This window comes from Leucoraja erinacea, chromosome 4 (genome assembly GCF_028641065.1).
Source record: "Leucoraja erinacea ecotype New England chromosome 4, Leri_hhj_1, whole genome shotgun sequence".
In the NCBI taxonomy this organism is placed as follows: Eukaryota; Metazoa; Chordata; class Chondrichthyes; order Rajiformes; family Rajidae; genus Leucoraja; species Leucoraja erinaceus.
Window position 1 is genome coordinate 97,649,658 of NC_073380.1, and position 22,919 is coordinate 97,672,576.

The 22,919-nt window shown below is 42.1% G+C and overlaps 1 protein-coding gene across 5 annotated transcripts in view; it reads right to left on the reverse strand.

Moving 5' to 3' along the window:
• LOC129696711 (arf-GAP with SH3 domain, ANK repeat and PH domain-containing protein 1-like) overlaps positions 1-22,919 on the reverse strand; it is a 196,086-nt gene that overhangs the window by 91,531 nt on the left and 81,636 nt on the right. For all 5 annotated transcript variants that reach the window (XM_055634834.1, XM_055634832.1, XM_055634835.1 and 2 more), the window contains 4 exons: positions 14,916-15,061; positions 11,455-11,529; positions 5,929-5,978; positions 2,660-2,789 (listed from right to left, as the gene is read on the reverse strand). In XM_055634834.1, the coding sequence (XP_055490809.1) occupies positions 2,660-2,789; positions 5,929-5,978; positions 11,455-11,529; positions 14,916-15,061 (401 nt within the window). The remainder of the gene's footprint in view (positions 1-2,659; positions 2,790-5,928; positions 5,979-11,454; positions 11,530-14,915; positions 15,062-22,919) is intronic.

Here is a 22,919-nt window from a genome sequence, read left to right on the forward strand (position 1 = left end):
TTCAAGGAACTATGCACGGTTATTCCCACATCCCTCTGTTCAACTGTATTCTTCAATTTCCTACCATTTACCATGTACGTCATATTTTGATTTGTCCTACCAAGGTGTAGCACCTCACATTTATCAGCATTAAACTCCATCTGCCATCTTTCAGCCCATTCTTCCAAATGGCCTAAATCACTCTGTAGACTTTGGAAATCCTGTTCATTATCCACAACACCCCCTATCTTGGTATCATGTGCATACTTACTAATCCAATTTACCACCCCTTCATCCAGATCAAGTTTGTCCATCTCTCTCTGAAAAACAGCCATTAGTTACACCAAAAGGAACTCTGCGGTAGTGGTATAATTTCCCATTTGCTTCAAACGCAGTGTATTTCTTCTCTGAGTCTTACAAATGAATTTGGTAGTAAGCACTTTTTAGGTTAAAAGTAGAGAATATCTTATACTTAGCTAATGAATTGATAATCTCTTCTATACGAGGTAATGGATATGCATCAAGCTCCGTGAACTGGTTTATAGTTTGAGAGTAATCAATGCAGAGTCTCTTTCTACGTCTCTCCAAGGGGTCCTTAACCACGACAATGTGTGCCCTCCAAGGGGAAGAACTGGGTTCTATGATACCTTCTCGTAAAAGATTTGTTACTTCTGTGTGGATAAAGTTTCTGTCATCTTTACTAAAATGTCTTGATTTTGTAGCAATTGGCTTGCACTTGGAGGATAAATTAGTGAATAATGAAGGACATTCAACAGATGCAGCAGAAAAACCACACAATACTGGTGGCTTTGACAATACAAGATCAGGCATAGTTCCTTCATACATTTGAAGTGATCTGTGCTGTTTCTGAAAATCCTGACCTAGAATTATATTGCTACACAAATTTTTCAAAATACCAAGACATACAGATTTATAACTAGTTTTGTTCAGAATAAAGTCAACAATACAAGATTCAACAAATTTGAGTATTGACAGTTGTCAGAGCCATCGAGATTTCTCTATTTGAAGGAATTAGATTTAGTCGAGACACAACTTGTTCACTTATAAAACTTTCTGAACTGCCCGAATCAAATAGTACATTAAGTGTATGGCCATTGATGGATACAGTTGTAGCTGCATGAGACAAGGCAGAAAACATGGCAGCAGTCACATTTTTAGTAGTTGCTGTGGACTTGCATACTCTAGAATAATGTCCCTTTTTGCCACAACTATTACGTTGCCTCTTGAGCAGGACATATCTCTCTATTATATTGCCTCCGCAAAAGTAACACTTCCTTTTGCAGCAAGGGCACATTTATCAGTAGAAATTGTTCCAGCTTGCTCCATATTAGTACTTGGGTGAGATTCTTCTGTAGTAGTTGCAGCAGAATACACATTAGATGAGCCATAAGCATCTGAATTCTTCTGAGCCAAGTCTAATGAGTAAGCTTGATTGTAAGCTGACTGTAAATCCAAGGTTTTGTTTTCTAATAGTCTATCGTATTAAAGGCGATACCAAATCATTGATAAGAGTCTCGAATAAGTTCCTGTTGATATTGATCAGCTGTAACTGCTTTGAAGGTACAGTCTTTACTAAGTCTTTGAAGTTCTTGTAAAAATTCATCAAGTGACTCATCGGATTTTTACGATAGCAAGGAGGTGTCGAGCAAATATTAAGCTGGGCATCTTAATGAAGAGTCTGCTTAGTACAGCAATAGCAGAATCATAGGTTGTACATTCCTCTATGTAATCATATATATCATAAGAGACAGAGCTTATTAAAGTCCTGAATTTGTCTGGTGCATTATCGCCACACTCATCAAAGTTATTTAGTGTACAAAGCCAGTGCTTCCATTCCTTTGCAGCAGTAGGTGAGTTGGGATCCAGATCCAAGCATTGTGGTTTCAATAGTTTCTCCATCTCAATGTCACATTGCTTAACTTCTGAGATAGAGTTGCTTAAATTGTTGTGATGCAAATGAAACTTTAATGCTACTGGCAATTTACTTAAACTTTATTTAAGCAACTCATATCTGTAATACATAACTTCAAAGCGTTTGGAAAATATCGCTAATTCCACAGGTCTCTCCGGCCCGAGACCTCGCACATGCGCACACTCTGAAAAAGCCCCGCACATATGCACTCTTCAATGCGAAAGTTCATTGATTTTATAAAGGTGACTAATCATTCGATACATAGACTTTTATGTAATGAAGATTTTTGCTGAACCCTAGAATGCAGTCCATCTGCCCATAAACCACACTACCTTTCCAACATGGACTCAGTGGTGGACTATGTGGTTCAGTGCAATTTAGAACATCAGTGATTCTCCAATGGCTGCAACCCAAGTGGCCTTGAAGGTCACCTAGACATTACTTTCACCAATAATTAAATAGTGAACTGAAAATGCTTGTGCATGATAATTTCATGAGGGAAAGATCCAAATATGTGCTCAAAACCTCCTTGAAGAAAGCAGCATCCCTCCTAAAATCCCCTTGCCCACAGTTGCTATTGTGGAGAACATTGGGAATGGTATCAAGAACCTTGAGCCCATGTATAAAGAGCACATAGAGACCTAGTGTATGTAGTGGTTTGTAAAAAAAAGACCCACCTGCCAGTCTCATCAGAAAAGGTCACTAAAATATTGTGCATTAGAGACAAGAGTACATATAATCTCTAACCTCACACATCTGCAGCTGAAACACCCGTCGCTCCTTCTCCATTTCTTCCGCTATTTCAGCTCCTGTAATTTCAGTCCGAATCATTCCATGCTGCTTTGCGTGTTCTCGTTTCTCCTTTTCTATTTTAGCACTGAAACAGAGGCGAGATATTTTTCCTAATTTCTAAGAAAACCCTGAAGAAAATTCCCAACAAACCACTAATCACTGATTTTCCAAATATTTGGAGATTCAGTGAACACTGGATACGTTTTTAAAATATAATACATCACACATAGATATTGCACCATCCACAAAGCAGAGCATTACTGACTTTCATTGCCTACATTCGTACCTCTATAAAATGTAGTGTTTAGCATTTATTTTTCATATTTTCTTAAAAGAAACGGGGTTTTGAAATTAATCAGTTTCTGAAGAAATGGTTCACAGGTTCTTTATTGTCTCTCCCTATGCACAGCAGTGAGAAATTCTTTTACACAACCACATATGCATAGTTGTCACAATGTATTTAAACGCCATTTAAACACAAACACAAAACACAAACAGTCCAATGTCCAGTCCACACGTTGAAAGTCCTGGAGCTCCCCCAGAACCTGGAAGCCTACAGGCCTGTGATCAGGTTCCACTACTCTGCCGACCTCCCATGTGACCCAGGCGGCGGGCCTCCTACAGCCATTCTCGAGGGCGCTCTCTCTCTCCTATCAGTCCACTCCTCACATCTGTCGAAACCAGCGGCTCCCTCTTCGACTCTCCAGTCTTGGGGGCTTCCAAGCTTCTGCTGCACGTGACCGTGTGGGTCTTTGTTCTTATCAACTGCCAGGTCCATCCTTGATCTCGGCGGTCCTTGTCTGTCCTTGTCCGGCCCGATCTCGTTGGTCACTTCAGCTGCTGGGCTCGTTCTTGCTTGCTTGGCTGGGTTCATTCCAGCATAGCTCCGTGCCATTGGCTGTGTCTGCTCCAGCACGGCTGTACAGCGTTTGCCGGGAGCATCCCAACTGCATTGGTGCAGCACTCACCCAGTGCTTCCCTACTGTTCAAGGACACATCCTTGTCCCTCCTTAAGTGACAAGAATGAAAATAGGAATTCCAAAGAAAGGAAGACATAATTTGCTTAATAATACATTGCCTTGACATTCTGGGAAAATATGAGGATTAAAGTTAATGCAACAGTGCAGCACAGGATAAAGATTCAGTGAGTAATTCAAACATGAAAAGATTTGAGGACCTCAGTGAAAATGGGATTGTAAAATGCAATAGATAGCACAATGATTAATAAAGATTCCCAATGAGCATGTGCAAATTCAATGATTTTTAAGTGGGATGCAAAATGAATTTGGTGAGAACTACATTTTAGGTCAATTTTCATTCTCAATGCCTCCTCGCTGAGTAATATTTTAAAAAAAGGAACAGGTACAAAGAATCAGCAATAAAGGCAACAGATAAAGCAAAGAGTTTTCCATGAATTGATGCAAAATACGTAACCATATTATTATTTAATATATTAATATTCCAAATTTTGCAGAACAAATATCAGGACAAATGCCCAGAAGCTTGATGAAAGGCTAAGTTTTAATAGCATCAAAGAAAGAGAAAGCAATAGTGAGAAGAGGAAAAATATCTCCAGCTTGATACATAGGCAACTGAAAACAGTCACTAAAGGCAGAGTAAATAAAGTATAAAAGTATATGTATAAAGCATCCTTTATTGTCATTCAAATTGTCTCCAGTTTGAACAAAATTGCATACCTTGCAGTCATACAGAAAATAAAATAACAGAACACACAAAGAACACAGTTTAACATCCACCACAGTGAATCTACCAGGCACCTCCTCACTGTGATGGAAGGTAAAAGTCTTAAAGTCCTTGTCTCTTCCTTCCTTGTTCTCCATCTGTGTTGAGGCGATCCAGGCGTCCGATGTTGGGCCCCCTGCGAAGAGATGCCCGCGGCCGAATCCAAGCTCCGCGAATGGGCCGATTCAAACACCGCGGCCCGGGACGAACAAAGCTGCCACCCTCCAGTCCAGCGGATGAAGCTGTTGTTGCGGGAGCTCCCGAGAATCGGTCACCAACCTGGGACCTGCCGATGCGGTCGTCCACTGGGACCGCGGTCAAATCCTCCGAGGCTCCGAAGTCGGGCCGCTGCCGCCGCAGCGCCACCACAGCCCCAAAGTCGACCAGCTTCGCATTGGTAAGTCCTGGCTCCTGCCTCCGGAGCCTCGAGGCCGGTCCAACTTGGAGGCCGCCAGCTCCACGATTAGGCCTCAGCACAGACGGACACAGGGATACGACCAAGAAAAGGTTGCATCCCCCCCGAAAGAAGAGACTAAAAACAAGTTTCTCCCAGCCCCCCACACATACACAACTAAAAAAACAAACTAAAACATACATCCAGCAGGACAAAAGAAAACAAAAAAAGAAAAGACAGACGGACTGCAGGCGAGCCGCAGCTGCTTGGGCAGCGCCGCCATTTCCGGATTCCCGCCACTTCCGTAATCAAATTAGATATATACAGGGGTCCAAAATTTGAAAAGCACCAAGATAATGAGGGGGATTAGAGAGAAAGAGACGAGTATGAGTATATGGGAAGAACATCCCCACTGTTTCATCAAATCTAAATCTTGGTGGAAGAACTCCACAATCCTCATTGAAACAGAAAAGGTGTTTGTAACAAGAGATAGGCAGTAAAACTGCATGCCCTATGGAAATTCACATTCATATTTATACAGAATTCCCACCGGATATGATTTTTCATTAAAAGGTTCACTTGATTTTTACCTGTGGTTTTCTGAGGCTCTCGCATTAGTTTTTTTCATGGATGCGGCAGATACTACATACATGATGTATTGTATTTTAAATAATTAGTGGATGTCACATTATTTATTATCTATCTCTAAAAAACACCTTAGAAAATGTTAAGGAATAGTTAAGAGTCAGGGCCAAAATGTAGAGATAGTTAAGAGTCAGAGTCAGTTAAGAGTCAACCACATTGGCAGGTCTGGAATCATATAAGCCAAATCAGGCAATAATTATTTTCCTTCAAAAATGTCAATGAATCAGATAATTTTTTTAATAACAATGCGGTATGGCCATTTTGAGGATACCTTTAACTCTGGATTTAGTGACTTGAATTTTAATTATCAGCGGACATGGAAATAAAGTAACTATTGGCTAATTCAGGGAGTAAGGTAACTATTGACATTTGCCTTGCAATGGTTTAAGTCATCTATAAAATTGATTTCTTTGTTTCTTCTATTATTTTGAGAAGTACTTACAATTTTGTTTCATAATCCTTCCATGCCTTGTCAAAAGGCTTCTTCAGGTCCTGTAAAAAGAAAATAATAATTCACTGAAATATTAAATATATTCAGCACAGTAACAGCTGGTCATGAAAAATAAAAACGTACAGTTGAAAATAGAAAGATTTATTCTGCAGTCCAGTTAAATATGGATAAGCAACAATATTCAGGTCATCTTAACTCATCCAAACAGTCTTTATAGTATTCAAATGACGGGAAAATGTACCAGGAATTTGCATATTTCCTACTCAAACTTTGATTCAGACCTGCCTTTCTAACACTTCTAAACATTATAGAATTATCTTGGCATATAGTAACATGATGAATGACTCAATTAGTTGCCAGATCAATGACACAAAATTCCTTTGATCTGTCTTCATTTTTTCCCATGTATTATTTTAATATATTCCAACATGACGCGAATGAGTTAAGATAACCTAAATCAATGCACGAAGAAGAAAAGTTCTTACACACGAAGAAGTATTTATTTTTTGTTTTCAATTAAATGGATCGTGCCTAAAGATGTACTTCAGAGCCAGCCCTTCAGATAATCTATTTTCTTATGTTAGTACATAGAATTATTATTTTTAATAATGTTTATATGTTAGTACATAAAATTATGAATGTTCAGCTTTTGCCATTAAGATTATTTCCAGTTATCTTTTATGACCGACTATTGTTATTCTCAACACAGAATCCCCACCTTCAGTGCAAATTTATTTTGCAACATTTCAGAGTAGCCAACTGATTTATCTCCAGTATGTTTTTTTTTTGTGCTTCCTATTGTTGAAAAATATTCCATACATTGCTTCCAAAGCTGAAACAGCTCCTTCCATGGCCCCACTTCAACAAAGCACTATCCACCAGGTCACTTAAACCATTACCTTTGCATCATTTTGGTATTTCTGTGCATTGGTGTCTCAGATCAGTTAATTCCACTGGAGTCTTCATTACCCTGGATAACGAAATCTTTAGGCCTAGAAATTGCAGCACGCCATTGTTATGGCATTAAAATAGCCCCATGGATTATCCTAATGCTGTTTGTATAACAGCAATGTTAATTTTACCATAGTGTAACATTGTACTGGACAAGCGATACAACTCATTGTAATTTGTTTCACACAAAGCGATAAAATCTTCCTCCTCAAAATATTTAGATGTTTTTATTGTCATATTTTAATCTGTTCTAACCCAGCCTCATGTCTTACTAGTGTTCCTATCATTTATTTAGTGCCTTTGAAGTACCCAAAGACATAGAAACATAGCAAATAGGTGCAGCAGTAGGCCATTCGGCCCTTCGAGCCAGCACCGCCATTCAATGTGATCATGGCTGATCATCTCCAATCAGTACCCTGTTCCTGCCTTCTCCCCATATCCCCTGACTCCGCTATTTTTAAGAGCCATATCTAGCTCTCTCTTGAAAGCATCCAGAGAACCTGCCTCCACTGCCCTCCGAGGCAGAGAATTCCACAGTCCCACCACTGTGAGAAAAAATGTTTCCTCGTCTCCGTTCTAAATGGCTTACTCCTTATTCTTAAACTGTGGCCCCTGGTTCTGGACTCCCCCAACATCGGGAACATGTTTCCTGCCTCTATCGTGTCCAAGCCCTTAACAATCTTATATGTTTCAATGAGATACCCTCTCATCCTTCTAAACTCCAGAGTGTACAAGCCCAGCTGCTCCATTCTCTCAGCATACGACAGTCCTGCCATTCAGGGAATTAACCTTGTAAACCTACGCTGCACTCCCTCAAAGCAAGAATGTCCTTCCTCAAATTATATAACCATATAACAATTACAGCACAGAAACAGGCCATCAAGTCAAGTCAAGTCAAGTTTATTTGTCACATACACATACGAGATGTGCAGTGAAATGAAAGTGGCAATGCTCGCGGACTTTTGTGCAAAAGACAAACAACCAAACAAACTATAAACACAATCATAACACACATATTCTTTTACATAATAAATAATGGAAGGAAAAACGTTCAGTAGAGTTAGTCCCTGGTAAGATAGGCGTTTACAGTCCGAATGGCCTCTGGGAAGAAACTCCTTCTCAACCTCTCCGTTCTCACCGCATGGCAACGGAGGCATTTGCCTGACCGTAGCAGCTGGAACAGTCCGTTGCAGGGGTGGAAGGGGTCTCTCATGATATTGTTGGCTCTGGATTTGCACCTCCTGATGTATAGTTCCTGCAGGGGGGCAAGTAAGTTCCCATAGTGCGTTCGACCGAATGCACTACTATCTGCAGAGCCTTCTTGTCCTTGGCAGAGCAATTCGCAAACCAGATGGTAATGTTCCCGGACAAGATGCTTTCCACCGCCGCTGCGTAGAAGCACTGGAGGATCCTCGGAGACACTCTGAATTTCCTCAATTGCCTGAGGTGGTAAAGGCGCTGCCTTGCCTTACTCACGAGTGCTGAGGCGTGTGATGCCCATGTCATATCCTCGGAGATGTGGACTCCCAGATATTTAAAACAGTTCACCCCATCCACAAGATCCCCATTTATCCTCAATGGAGTGTACGTCCTCGGATGATGTGCCCTCCTAAAGTCCATGATCAGCTCCTTCGTATTTTTGATGTTCAAGAGGAGGCTGTTATCCTGGCACCAGAGTGCTAGACCAGCCACCTCCTCCCGGTAGGCCTTCTCGTCGTTGTCCGAGATCAGGCCCACCACCACAGTGTCATCAGCAAACTTAATTATTGAATTGGAGCTGAACCTAGCCACACAGTCATGTGTGTACAGGGAGTACAAAAGGGGGCTGAGGCGTAACCCTGGGCCGATCCTGTGCTCAGGGTGAGGGACTTCGATGTATTCCCTCCCATCTTGACTACCTGGGGCCTGGCGGTGAGAAAGTCCAGGGCCCAGGCACACAGGGAGGTGTTGAGCCCCAATTCCATTAGCTTCCTGGCCAGTCTGGTGGGGACAATCGTGTTGAAGGCTGAACTGTAGTCTATGAACAGCATCCTCACGTAGCCCCCCTTCTGGCTGTCCAGATGGGAGAGAGCGGTGTGCAAGACCTGGGAGACCGCATCATCCTTGGATCTGTTCGGACGGTATGCGAACTGCAACGGGTACATGTTCCAAGGGAGGAAGGCGCAGATGTGTTTCTTCACCAGCCTCTCAAAGCATTTCATGACTACCGAGGCAAGGGCCACCGGACAGTAGTCATTCAGACAGGCTGGGGAGGAATTTTTTGGTACCGGTACAATGATGGATTTTTTGAAGCAGGCAGGGACCACAGACTTTTCCAGGGAAAGGTTGAATAATGTAGTGAGCACTGGAGCTAGCTGCATAGCACAGTACTCGCCCCGAGATGCCATCGGGGCCTGCAGCTTTTCTCGTGTTCACCCGTGTCAGAGCCCTCCTCGCGTCGTGCTCGGACAGCGAGAATGTGTGCACATTCCTCCCTTCAGCTTCGGTAGCCAGCCCGCTGGCGATATTGTCGATAGTCGGCAGACCTGGAGTGGTGTTGCCCCTCTCGAAACGAGCGTAAAAGGAGTTCAGGTCATCAGCTAGGGAGGTGCCGGCACTTGCGGATGAGGGAGGGGTGCTCCGGTAGTTGGTTACAATCCGTAGCCCCTACCACAGGCTTCTGGAGTCCTGCTGCTCCATCTGTAACTCCATCTTGTCTCTGTACCTTCTCTTTGCGTCCTTCACCACCCTTCGCAGTCGGTAGGACTCTGCCTTGTAGACGCCCATGTTTTCTGATGCCAGGCCCGAATTGTAGGCAGCGGTGCGAGCATTCAGGGCCACACGACCAGACCTGTCTACCCAGGGCTTTTGGTTCGGAAAGGTGCTTACCCTTACCGTGGGGACGATGTTGTCGGTTACTGTTGTGATGAAGTCCGTGACTGCTTCCGCGAACTCACTGACGTCACTGGAACTTGCTTCGAACATATTCCATCTCGGCCCTACGAGTCCATGCCGAACAATTATTTTCCCCTAGTCCCATCTACCTGCACTCAGACCATAACCCTCCATTCCTTTCCAAAATTAGGGGACCAAAACTGCACACAATACTCCAGGTGTGGTCTCACTAGGGCTCGGTACAATTTCAGAAGGACCTCTTTGCTCCTATATCCGATTCCTCGTGTTATAAAGGCCAACATGCCATTTGCTTTCTTCACTGCCTGCACTATCTGCATGCTTACTTTGCTGTGCCTGCATGTTTACTTTGTAAGCATGCAGGTACAGTACCAGCCCTCCCTCCCACATGCACTACAATGATAGCAACTATATTCTGCATTCTATCTTTGGTCAATCTAATCTATTCAAGTTTGGCATGATTGTATTGATATGTAGTATTATCTGGTTTGACTGGTTTGGATAGCATGCAAAACAGAGCTTTGCACTGTACGTCTGTACACGTGATAATAATCTCTATACCTATAAAAGCCTCATCTTGTGTGTGCATGTGTGTATTTTCGCCAAAACGCTACGTGACAGCGCTTACATTTTTACATATGACTTACATTTTTCCCCTCCACACAGTGATCAGGTTCACTTAAGATTTGATCCTATATTTCTCAAGTTATTAGTGAATATATCTATATTACTAAAAGTCTGATCTTGACCGCTTTTGGCCCACTGTGGTGCGATTTCCGAAAGAACGCCGCTACCAACGGCTGTCATTTTTGGCCACCTCGCTCAGAGTCCCCTCCGCCTTCCGGGACAAGAGGATTTGCCCCATCGAAGAAAAATCAGAGAGATATTAATGTTTTAAAAAAACTCCCCATTCTCTCTGCTGCCCCCGCTGGCGGCAGGGGGAGGGACTATAAAACACGGAAGTGTAGTGCCTCACTCAGTCTCTGCCAGACCCAGGAAGCGAGAGGGTCACGGCTCTCGGAGCTGCGAATAACACTGAATGCACGTCTATTGCACGGTGAGTCCCCTCGATGCAGCTGTAAAGTGGCTGCAGCCCAATTGTTTGCCTCGCCTTTTTAAAAAGTTTGTGTTCACAAAATGAATTTTGGTTGTCAGGTGGCTGCAGCCCAATTGTTTGCCTTTGCTTGGCTTTTAAAATTGTTGCAACAGTTGGATGCCAGCCCAAGAATCCATTCGGCCCACAATGTCTATACTAGCCCTCTGGAAACCAGTATCTTCGGCCCGCAACACCCATACTAGCGCAACAGAACCCCCCCCCCCCCCCCCCCCCCCCCCCCCCCCCCCCCAACTGGCGAGCAATATTGGTATAGGTGGAGAGCTGGAATATTGCGTTGGTGACCAGCCCTCCCGTGTGATGCTGGGACCCAACGGGTCCCACTTTGTCATAAACTAACATCTGCAGTTCCTTTTTATAACAAGCCAAATATTGTACATATACCATTACACTGCAGAATATTTTTTAAACATTTTTGTTTAATGTCTGATAACCATTTAAAGGGTAATAATATCACTGATACGCAAAATGCTATCACTTTTTGACGAGATTCACAGCCAATTTTGTGAAGTTTGAAATTGTTTCAACAGGAAATTTCATTCAGTGAGGCAAACACTTACCCCCTTGACATCTTTGAGGTCTCCCTTCAACAGTGAATCCAAAGTGAAGATGACATTATGACTAAGATTCTGCAACTGAAAAAAACATGTGGACAAAGACAAATTTAGGAAAAGGTCTTACAATACAATCACCAACCTTCACGATGAGAGCTATGCAATTAGCCTGATAAGATAAAATTATTTTAATCCTTTGGTTGCACCAATTTCAAGCAGTGAAATTCTTAAAGCTCTTGTCAGCCCAATAGTGGTATTCTTTATTCACATTAACACAACAAAGCTTATCAAAGTAAAATTTCACTTGTATTTTCAGATTTTTGTATGCACAACTATTGAAGTATAATGTAATACCCGAACTACGTTTTGGAGAAGACATAAATTCTTAGTCAGAAAGATAGCAGTGGACAACATTATATCTCTGCCACATCAAGACCAACTCCTATCTGCCTGTAGATAATCTAGACACCTTGTGTCTCTTCTTGCCTGTCACTTACTCCATCTGCCAATCAAACCCCTTTCACACATTACTTACTAGGCATTGTCTTGCTGGGCAAGACCCTATCCCCTCTTTTCCAGCTTTCTCACCCCTACTCCAATCAGTCTGCAGGGTCCCAACCTGACCCACCAAATTCATCAAGCCCACTATGGTATGCTCAAGATCCCAGCATCTGTCGTCTCCTGTGTCTTTGCTGATCTATGTTAATGAGCCACATTTCCATTTGTCCAGTTCTGGTAGGCCATTAAAAAAAAAAAATGAGAACACAGCACTAATTTATGCAAAATAAAACAGGTAAATTATTTCACTCAAGTTTATATGCATTTTATATGCAGCAAAAAATATTGCATTACTCACAAAGGTAAAGTCAGATATATTGTCAATGGAAAATACTCAATGCTATTCAGGTAAACTCAGATGCAAACCATCTGTTCGAAATGTAGAAAATGAGAAATATAGCTAAAGGCTTTTAGGACCTGGTATCCACTTCCCACTTCTAAATGAATGCACACAGAAATAGGTATTGACCCATGTAAGCAATTAGGATTTGTCCATTAATCCTCAGCATAACATTACATTCCCAGTGCTATCACATGAATTTCATTGATTGCTCCTTCGCATTATTGATCTTGTTTGTGCAAAATCCTTAGCATAGTTAACTGCACTAGTTTTTAAGCAGACACTTTGATCATTACTCAAAAGGATGCTTAACTAAAGAAGCTGCTGGCCATGAAATATTTAAATAGGCACAGAAAATTGTACTTTTATCAGGCTCATCATAATGGAACCTCACATTTCATGCAGGCATTAAAATAGATCATTGTGCCTGGAGGTAAAACCAAAGTGAATTTAGCAATTAATGACATCTTGGCATTGATCACCTCATCATAGATCTGCACGATCTGTGAATCACTGCTGCATGAGTCACCCTTTGGAACATAAATCCCATGTTCACATATTAAGCAAATCCATAATTTCACTTAAGAGGCAAACCATGAAGCAGGAACATCTTTGGTATAGTAGAAGCACTCTGAAATGGATTTTAAAAATTACTTTCTTTCTACATTCTTGATATTGAGGGGTTCTTACCTTGATGATGGCCCTCACCCCTTTCCCTATCATCATCAACATCATCATCATCATTCCCTTCTTCATCCTCAATCTCCTTTTCTGCCCTTGAGTGAACGCCCTCTGGACAATGCCTGTGCTTGTCAGTAAAATTGTGCAACAAACTCTGGTGCTGCAGAATTAAGCTGAGAATACCATTAAATCTTGAATAGGCCAACTGTGGGCTTCACTGAGCAGTTGTGCTGAAGTGACTTCATCATAGCAACATTCAGCTGCCGTTTCTGGGAAAGGAAAACTCAAAGGGGGTTAGATCTTATCCCCAATTTTACTGCATGAGCACAGGTTGATTGAAAGATAGAAAGTTTTAACTCCTCTGGAATGGAGTTAGGTGTGCTTTATACATAGCACTGATCATGAAGTTCCAATGAGTCAACCACAACCAGAATATTGCGTAAAATGAATACCATAAAGACAATTGGGAACTTTAAGTAGAGTGTAAATTACATGGGCACAGTCTATTTAAAGCTTGAACTTTGGGAAATCGTGTAGGGTGTTTTGCAAGGTAAATTTCTGCGCACACTCTGGCACATCCTCAGGGAGAAGCAAAAATAGAGGTAGTCAACTATACTAAAGATCATACCTCCACAATGGTAATGGAGCAGCAAACATCAAGATAAACATAGACCAACAGTAGCCTCGAATAATCCCATGGCTAACAAGTTGAATGTGTTAATTTGAGACCATCAGAGCAGTCCAAGCACAAGAGCTTAAATATGAAGGTCGATATATTTGCATGGACAATCATCATAGTGGGGAGACACAGCAGAGGCATTGCTTCAAGAGATGGACAGATTTGAGCATAGCAATCTAGGGTTTATTAATTGCTAAGAAACACCTTATGTATGCCTGCAAAGCCCCTGATCATATTGAGCAACGGTACCAATAGGCAATCATCCATTACAAGCATTTTCAACCTGTTCAAATAGCAGAGGTCAGTCAAACCTCAGTGTTGCGTCCAAACCAGTTTTAGATTGAGCAGTCAACCTCAGGCGACTGAAATGTCAAGATTGACTGCAAATGTCCCTTTAAATAGGGTAAGTCAAGACTGAAATGTTATTTGGTCCATTTGTGACTATTAACAATCTTTTTGGAACTTTCCTTGGGTTGATTAGCTATCCATAAATCAACCTTCAGAAAGTAACAGTGCATCAACAAGGAATGAGACAGAATATCTGGAAGCAGTATTTCAAAAATAGCTAATTAATGGCGTTCCATTAATGGCATCTTTGGTATGTGCATCAGGGTGGAAATATGCCACCCAGGTAATGTGAATCGCAGCAGGAAATACTAGGACAATATTTCCGAAGTAGTGTAATGAGACTTTCATTCCACTTTTTCCATAAAATTAGTCTTAAAATCAGTGCTTCAAATATCAGTAAAATAATCTTTATACTTCAAAAAACATTAACTAATTAGTGCAAGATCCACTGTTTCTGACCAGTAGCTATTTCCCATCTCGGAATTTACAACATAAATGTTACATCTTAGCCCACACAGCAAAGGTTTCGTTATTCCATCATATATTGTATTACATGCCTGGAAGTCATCAGAATATTTCCTGTAGCCAATTCAAATTTTCATTCATCCAGAATACTGAATAAGTAAAATGTAATTACTAGGTTTGCTCATACATATTCAATTTCAAACAAGCAGTCCTGCTTTTTGAAAATATGAGTTTAATTCTATAAAAAGGGAAATCAAATTTCCCCCCGAGAATTTATAGCATTGTTTCACTGGTTCATCATAGACCAAGAACAGATCAGAAGTTTAGAAAAAACATGTAGGCATTACAACAGGCAGGTACTAATAAAATAAGGAAGGATGTGCCCTAATATCTTACCAAATTCTTCAGCAATGTAGAAAGCTCCTTCGTGAGAGTGGAAAATTTAACAAATGCTGTGCCAAGATCCGGATTATCACGACTTAAAAAATTACTCCCAAATTTATCCAGTGCCTGTGCATAGTTCTCTTCATTTTGCACATGTTCTGTAAAAGAAGAGGAAACGCAAATGGCAAAATCATCTTACACATTCTAAATGCACACAAAAAAAACTATGCCTTTATCACAAACAAAGGCAAATATGTTTTACAATGCAAGTGTTAAACAGTCTATTAACATTTAGGATGCAGCAAGTATTTTGGGTAACTTTTTTTGCTCATCATAATAATGGCACCCTTCAAATACATTTCCACTTTGGGTATTTCCCACTCAAGATACATACATTAATGCAAAGCAGACATTATTTGGCTTAGATACCTCATTCAAAAACACGCCTTACCATATGAAAGTGTCATTCATTTTGTTAAATTAATGATCAAATTAAATTTGATATATATTGCCTGTTTTGTACTAAAATCAAGCCAATGAAAATGGTTAATAATAGAAAACGGTTTTAGAGTACCTTACAAGAGTAAAAAAAGATGAAATGTCATCCTTCAAACTGTGTAATCTTCAGTTTTTCTTGCATGGAATACAAATTCAACAATTCTAACTAGCAGTTTCGTCTGTTTTACTTCGAAAGGCTGTTTCTATCAGCAGTAAAAAACTAAAAATGGATTGAATGGAATTTCTCCATTGCTGCTTTCCACTCCAGGAAGTTAGACATGGACTTCTGTGTCGAAAATGAACATCTGACATGACTATAATGTCTGATGTGCATCATTCTACATGCAAAGTTCACTATAGAACAAGATATGGAATATTGTCCTAGAAGCAACCATTATTAAGCCTTCCAAAAGCAATTAGGATTGGAACCATACCTCCTCCCTCACCGAATGATCTTTCTTCATCACTGAAAGACCCGGGTGCCAACATCCCCCACCATTGCAAGCTTTCCCAGTCAAGCTATTTGGCACATTTTTGTATTAGTGTATTAAAAGATTCAAACTTTGCTGATAGTAGGAGAAGATTGAGGAAAGCTCTCGATGGAAAAATACCTGCGATATTCAGTCTAGAGTTAAATTACACATTCCCTCTCACCAACATAAATGCTAATCTCAAAGTAAAGCACTTTTTAATTTGTTCAAGGGATGCGGGCTGCACGGGCAGAACCAGCATTTAATTGACCATCCCTAATTGCCCTTGAGAAGGTGGTGTTGAGCTGCCTCAAGAACCATTGCAAAGCAGAGCGTTTCAATAACGAAACAGAAGTGAAACAAATAAAAACACCAATACAGAGAACACAGTCCAAATTTGTAAAATATGGCAAGAACACCACCTGAAAGGAAAACATTTCTATGTGGTAGATTTACCTTTCCGTTGAACATTTGCAATATAGGGTTAACATTCCTTTGTAAAAGGAAATACAACTTGTACCACACCATTATGCAGACTTCATGGTTTTGGAAAGAAGTATTAATGTTGGAAAAAAGAAATTAATACCACACAGTCATTTGATTTAATGGGTCAGAACTTGCCATTGAGTCAAAGGCACCCCCACTTGCAGCTGACAGACGGAAGTAGTGCAGACTTACCTTGTCAAAAGCAAGTAACTGCAGATGCTGTAAATCTCTGAAATAAAAAACAGAAAATACTCAGCAGTCAAGCAGCATCTGTGGAGAGAGAAACAGTTAACTTTTCAGGCTGATGATTTTTTTTTTGTCAGAACTGGGAACATTTAGAGAAACAGAAGGAACGGGAGAATAAATAATGTATGTAAAGGACAGAGAACAAGGAAATGGATAACAGTGGCGTAAATAGATTGGACAAAAGCAGCTTACTAATGACTGTTCATCTGTCGAGAAGAGCAATAGAGAAAAAACAACCAAAGCAAAACAAACTGCTATTGTAATACAGAACACAGCATCCAGTGGAATCTGAAGTAAAGGAGAATGCTGGAAACATTCAACTGACCAGGTATCTGCAGAGAGAAATACAGATTAAGATTATTCCCCAATCCTACCCTGACTCACCAAGGTCATCAGCTGATGTAGTGATCAACCTTAGTATTTTCAGTTTTAACACTATTTTAAAGATACATTGTCTGAAACAACTGAATTTGAACAAGCCTCGGGCTATAGAAAGATGAGTTGCCAAAGTCAGTGCTCAGAGTGGGAGTGGATTGGGGAATAAAGAGACAGGCGACTCGAAATTGGGTAGGATATAGGATTTCAGCAAAGGAGTCTCCCAAGCTGCATTTGGTTTCTCCAATGTAGGGGAGGCCACACTGTGAGCAGCAAATTACTTCACCTGGAGTATTCTGGTCCCTAAGCACAGGGAAGAGACAATAGACAATAGGTGCAGGAGTAGTCTATTGTCTATCTATAGGCCATACGGCCTTTCAAGCCAGCACCGCCATTCAATGTGATCATGGCTGATCATCCACAATCAGTACCCCGTTCCTGCCTTCTTCCCACATCCTCTGATTCCATTATCTTCAAGAGCCCTATCTAGCTCTCTCTTGAATGTTTCCAGAGAACTGGCCTCCACCGCCCTCTGAGGCAGAGAATTCCACAGACTCACAACTCTCTGTGTGAAGAAGTGTTTCCTCATCTCCATTCTAAATGGCTTACCCTTTATTCTTAAACTGTGGCCCCTGGTTCTGGGCTCCTCCAACATCAGGAACATGTTTCCTGCCTCCAGCATGTCCAAAACCCTTAATAATCTTATATGTTTCAATAAGATCCCCTCTCATTCTTCTAAATTCCAGAGTATACAAGCCCAACCTCTCCATTCTCTTAGCAAATGACAGTCCTGCCATCCCAGGAATTAACCTTGTGAACCTACGCTGCGCACTCCCTCAATAGCAAAGAGGTGAAAGAATAGTTTGTATAATCTCCAGCAGCTACAATACGATATTTATCCCAGGAGGGAAATTAATTTGCCAACAGTCATAAAAAACACAAAATACATATAACCATATAACAATTACAGCACGGAAACATGCCATCTCGGCCCTTCTAGTCCGTGCCGAACACTTATTCTCCCCAGTCCCATCTACCTGCACTCAGACCATAACCCTCCATTCCTTTCCCGTCCATATACCTATCCAATTTATTTTAAAATGATAAAATCGAACCTACCTCCACCACCTCCACTGGAAACTCATTCCACACAGCTACCACTCTCTGAGTAAAGAAGTTCCCCCTCATGTTACCCTTAAACTTCTGTCCCTTTAATTCTCAAGTCATGTCCTCTTGTTTGAATCTTCCCTACTCGCAATGGGAAAAGCTTATCTGCGTCAACTCTGTCTATCCCTCTCATCATTTTAAAGGCCTCTGTCAAGTCCCCCCTTAACCTTCTGCGCTCCAAAGAATAAAGACCTAACTTGTTTAACCTTTCTCTGTAACTTAGTTGCTGAAACTCAGGCAACATTCTAGTAAATCTCCTCTGTACTCTCTATTTTGTTGACATCCTTCCTATAATTAGGCGACCAAAATTGTACACCCTACTCCAGAATTGGCCTCACCAATGCCTTGTACAATTTTAACATTACATCCCAACTTCCATACTCAATGCTCTGATTTACAAAGGCCAGCACACCAAAAGCTTTCTTTACCACCCTATCTACATGAGATTCCACCTTCAGGGAACTGTGCACAGTTATTCCTAGATCCCTGTGTTCAACTGCATTCCTCAAATCACTACCATTTACCATGTACGTCCTATTTTGATTTATCCTGCCAAGATGTAGCACCGCACACTTATCAGCATTAAACTCCATCTGCCATCTTTCAGCCCACTCTTCCAAATGGCCTAAATCTCTCTGTAGACTTTGAAAATCAACTTCATTATCCACAACACAACCTATCTTAGTATCATCTGCATACTTACTAATCCAATTTACCACACCATCATCCAGATCATTGATGTGCATTACAAACAACAGTGGACCCAACACAGATCCCTGTGGCACCCCACTAGTCACCGGCCTCCAACCTGACAAACAGCCATCCACCATTACTCTCTTGCATCTCCCATTCAGCCACTGTTGAATCCATCTTGTTACTCCATCATTAATACCCAACAATTGAACCTTCTTAACCAACCTTCCATGAGGAACCTTGTCAAAGGCCTTACTAAAGTCCTTACAGACAACATCCACTGCTTTACCCTCATCAATTTCCCGAGTAACCTCTTCAAAAAATTAGTCAAACATGACCTTCCAGGCACAAATCCATGTTGACTGTTCCTGATCAGACCCTGTTTATCCAGATGCTTATCTATATTATCTCTAAGTATCCTTTCCATTAATTTGCCCACCACTGATGTCAAACTAATAGGTCTATAATAGCTAGGTTTACTCTTAGAAGCCTTTTTAAACAATGGAACAACATGCGCAGTACGTCAATCCTCCGGCACTATTCCCGTTTCTAATGACATTTGAAATATTTCTGTCATAGCCACTGCTATTTCTACACTAACTTCCCTCAATGTCCTAGGGAATATCCTGTCAGGACCTGGAGACTTATCCACTTTTATATTTTTCAAAAGTGTCAGTACTTTATCTTCTTTGAATCTCATAGTTTCCATAGCTACTCTACTTGTTTCCCTTACCTCACATAATTCAATATCCTTCTCCTTGGTGAATACCGAAGAAAATAAATTGTTCAATATCTCCCCCATCTCTTTTGGCTCTGCAGATAGCTGTCCACTCTGACTCTCTAATGGACCAATTTTATCCCTCGTTATCCTTTTGCTATTAATATAGCTGTAGAAACCCTTTGGATTTACTTTCACCTTACTTGCCAAAGCAACCTCATATCTTCTTTTAGCTTTTCTAATTTCTTTCTTAAGATTCTTTTTACATTCTTTATGCTCCTCAAGCACCTAATTTACTCCATGCTGCCTACAATTATTGTAGATCTCTCTCTTTTTCCGAACCAAGTGTCCAATTTCCCTTGAAAACCATGGCTCTTTCCAATTTTTACTATTTCCTTTCAACCGAACAGGGACATAAAGATCCTGTACTCTTAAAATTTCATCTTTAAATGTCTTCCATTTCTCTTCCACATCCTTCCCATAAAACAAAATGTCCCAATTCACTCCTTTTAAATACTTCCGCATCTCCTCAAAGTTAGCTTTTCTCCAATCAAAAATCTCAACCCTAGGTCCAGTTCTGACCCTCTCCGTAATTATATTGAAACTAATGGCATTGTGATCACTGGACCCGAAGTGCTCCCCAACACATACCTCCGCCACCTGACCCGTCTCATTTCCTAACAGGAGGTCCAGCACTGCCCCTTCTCTAGTAGGTACCTCTATGTATTGCTGCAAAAAACTATCCTGCACACATTTTACAAACTTCAAACCATCTAGCCCAATTACAGAATGTGTTTCCCAGTCTATGTGTGGAAAATTGAAATCTCCCACAACCTTGTGCTTAATACTAATATCTGTGATCTCCTTACATATTTACTCTTCCAATTCTCGCTTCCCATTAGGCGGTCTATAATGCAACACATATAGGCACCCCTATAAGTGTTGCTACACCTTTCCCATTTCTCAGTTCCACCCAAATAGCCTCCCTCGACGAGCACTCTAATCTATCCTGCCAATGCACTGCTGTAATATATTCCCTGATAAGCAATGCAACACCTCCACCTCTTGCCCCTCCAATTCTATCACACCTGAAGCAACGAAATCCTGGAATATTTAGATTCCAATCACAGCCCTCCTGCAACCATGTTTCACTGATCGCCACAACATCGTACTTCCATGTGTCAATCCAGGCTCTAAGCTCATCCACCTTTCTTACAATGCTCCTAGCATTAAAATATACATATTTAAGAAACCCACCCCCTCTTATTCTCTGTTAATTATCTTTTTCTTCTTTCTCCCCTACATTTTGGGTCCGAGTGCTACCCTTCTCTGCCTCTTGCCTCACACACTGACTATTAGCTTCCCCTATTTGAGTCCTTCCCCCCAACTGTTCTAGTTTAAAACCTACCCAAAAACCTTTGCAAATCTCCCCGCCAGGATATTGGTCCCCCTCGAGTTCAAGTGCAACCCATCCTGTCTGTACATGAAACAGGAAAATAAAGTGACAAGTGGAAAGACTTTGGAGATGTGCAAAGATTGAGGTGGTGCGGGGGGGGCGGGGTGCAGTCTCAGTCTACCCCAAGGTAGAAGGGGGATGAGTTGTAAAGTTTGGTAGCCACAGGGAAGTAGGATCTCCTGTGGCGTTCAGTCCTACATCTTGGTGGACCCATTCTGTTGCTGAAGGTACCCTCAGGTTGACCAATGTGTCATGGAGGGGGTGAGCTGCATTGTCCTGTATACTCCGTAGTTTGAGGAGCATTCTCCCCTCCAAGACCACCTCCCAAGAATCCAACTCCTTCCCCAGGACGGAGCCAGCCTTCCTGATGAACTTGTTGATCCTATTGGCGTCCACGACCTTCGCCCTGTTGCCCCAGCACACCGCAACAAAGATGGCACTGGCTACCATCGATTGGTAGAACATCTGCAGCATCTCACTGCAGACGTGGAAAGAGTGGAGCTTTCTCAAAAAATACAGGCGGCTCTGTCCCTTTCTTGTACAGGGCCTCAGCGTTCCTGGACCAGTGCAGGTGCACTCCCAGGTATCTGTACTCCCTGGTAAACTGCACATTCACACCATTGATAGAGACAGGAGACAGGGATGTGCCTCTCCTCCTAAAGTCCACCACCAACTCCTTAGTCTTGTCAGTGTTGAGCTGTAGGTGATTCAGCCCACACCACTCAACAAAGTAATTGACTACATCTCTGTATTCAGCTTCCCTCCCATCACTGATGCAGCCCACAATTGTAGTCATCTGAAAACTTCTGCAAGTGGCAGGAGGCGGAGTTATATCTGAAGTCCGAGATGTAGATGGTAAATAGGAAGGGAGAGAGGACCATCCCCTGTGGGGTCCATGTCCGAGACACATTTCTGTAGCCTGACATATTGTGGTCGTCCAGTCAGGTAGTTGGTGATCCAGGACACCAATGGAGCATCCACCCGCATCTTCGTCAGTTTGCTCCCTAGCAGTGCAGGCCGGATCATGTTAAAAGCACTGGAGAAGTAAAAAAAAACATGACTTTCACAATGCTTCCCGGCTTATCCAGGTAAGCATAGGAACGATGGAGCAGGTGGATCATGGCGTCCTCAACCCCATCTTTGCTTGGTAAGCGCACTGCAGGGGATCCAGGTAGGGTTTAACCAGGGGTCGCAGGCGAGTGAGCACCAGCCTCACCGGCCTGTAGTCATTGGAGGAGCTGTTGCGAGTCCTCTTTGGTACGGGAACCAGACAGGATGGCTTCCACATATCAGGAATCCTCTCCAGGCTCAGGATGAAGATATGCCGTCACATTCCACACAACTGGCTGGCACACGCCTCGAGTACCCTAGGGCTGACACCATCGGGACCCGTAGCTTTGCCTGGGCGGAGTCTGCTCAGCTCCTTCCTCACCTGCTCAACCTTGATGGTCAGGCTTGGCAAAGGGCAGAGGAAATGGACCAGGGGGATTGAGGGGGAGAGACTGTCGGGGAGCAGGAGGGAGGGTGGGCAGTGCTCACACCCCCACATAAAATCTATTAAAATTAAAATAGGTTTAGCGCATTGGCCCAGTCCCGATTGCTTTCCCTCTGCAGACCACTGGTCTTCTTGTAGCCTGTAATGCTCTTCACCCCACTCCTCATCCCTCATGTTGTTCTGCTGAAGTTTCCTCTCCAGCTTCCGCCTGTAGTTGTTCTTGCCCTGTCTTAGTCTTTCTGCACCCGTTTCACCTCCTCCCTGTCACCAATCCTGAAGGCCCTCTTCTTCTGGTTGAGAAGGACCTTTGTCACTGGTGACCCAGGGCTTGTTGTTGGGGAAAGTGTACAGTCTAAGGACTAAGTTGCAACTGCAAGGTAACACAAGATGCAGAGTGCCTATGTAAGTGACG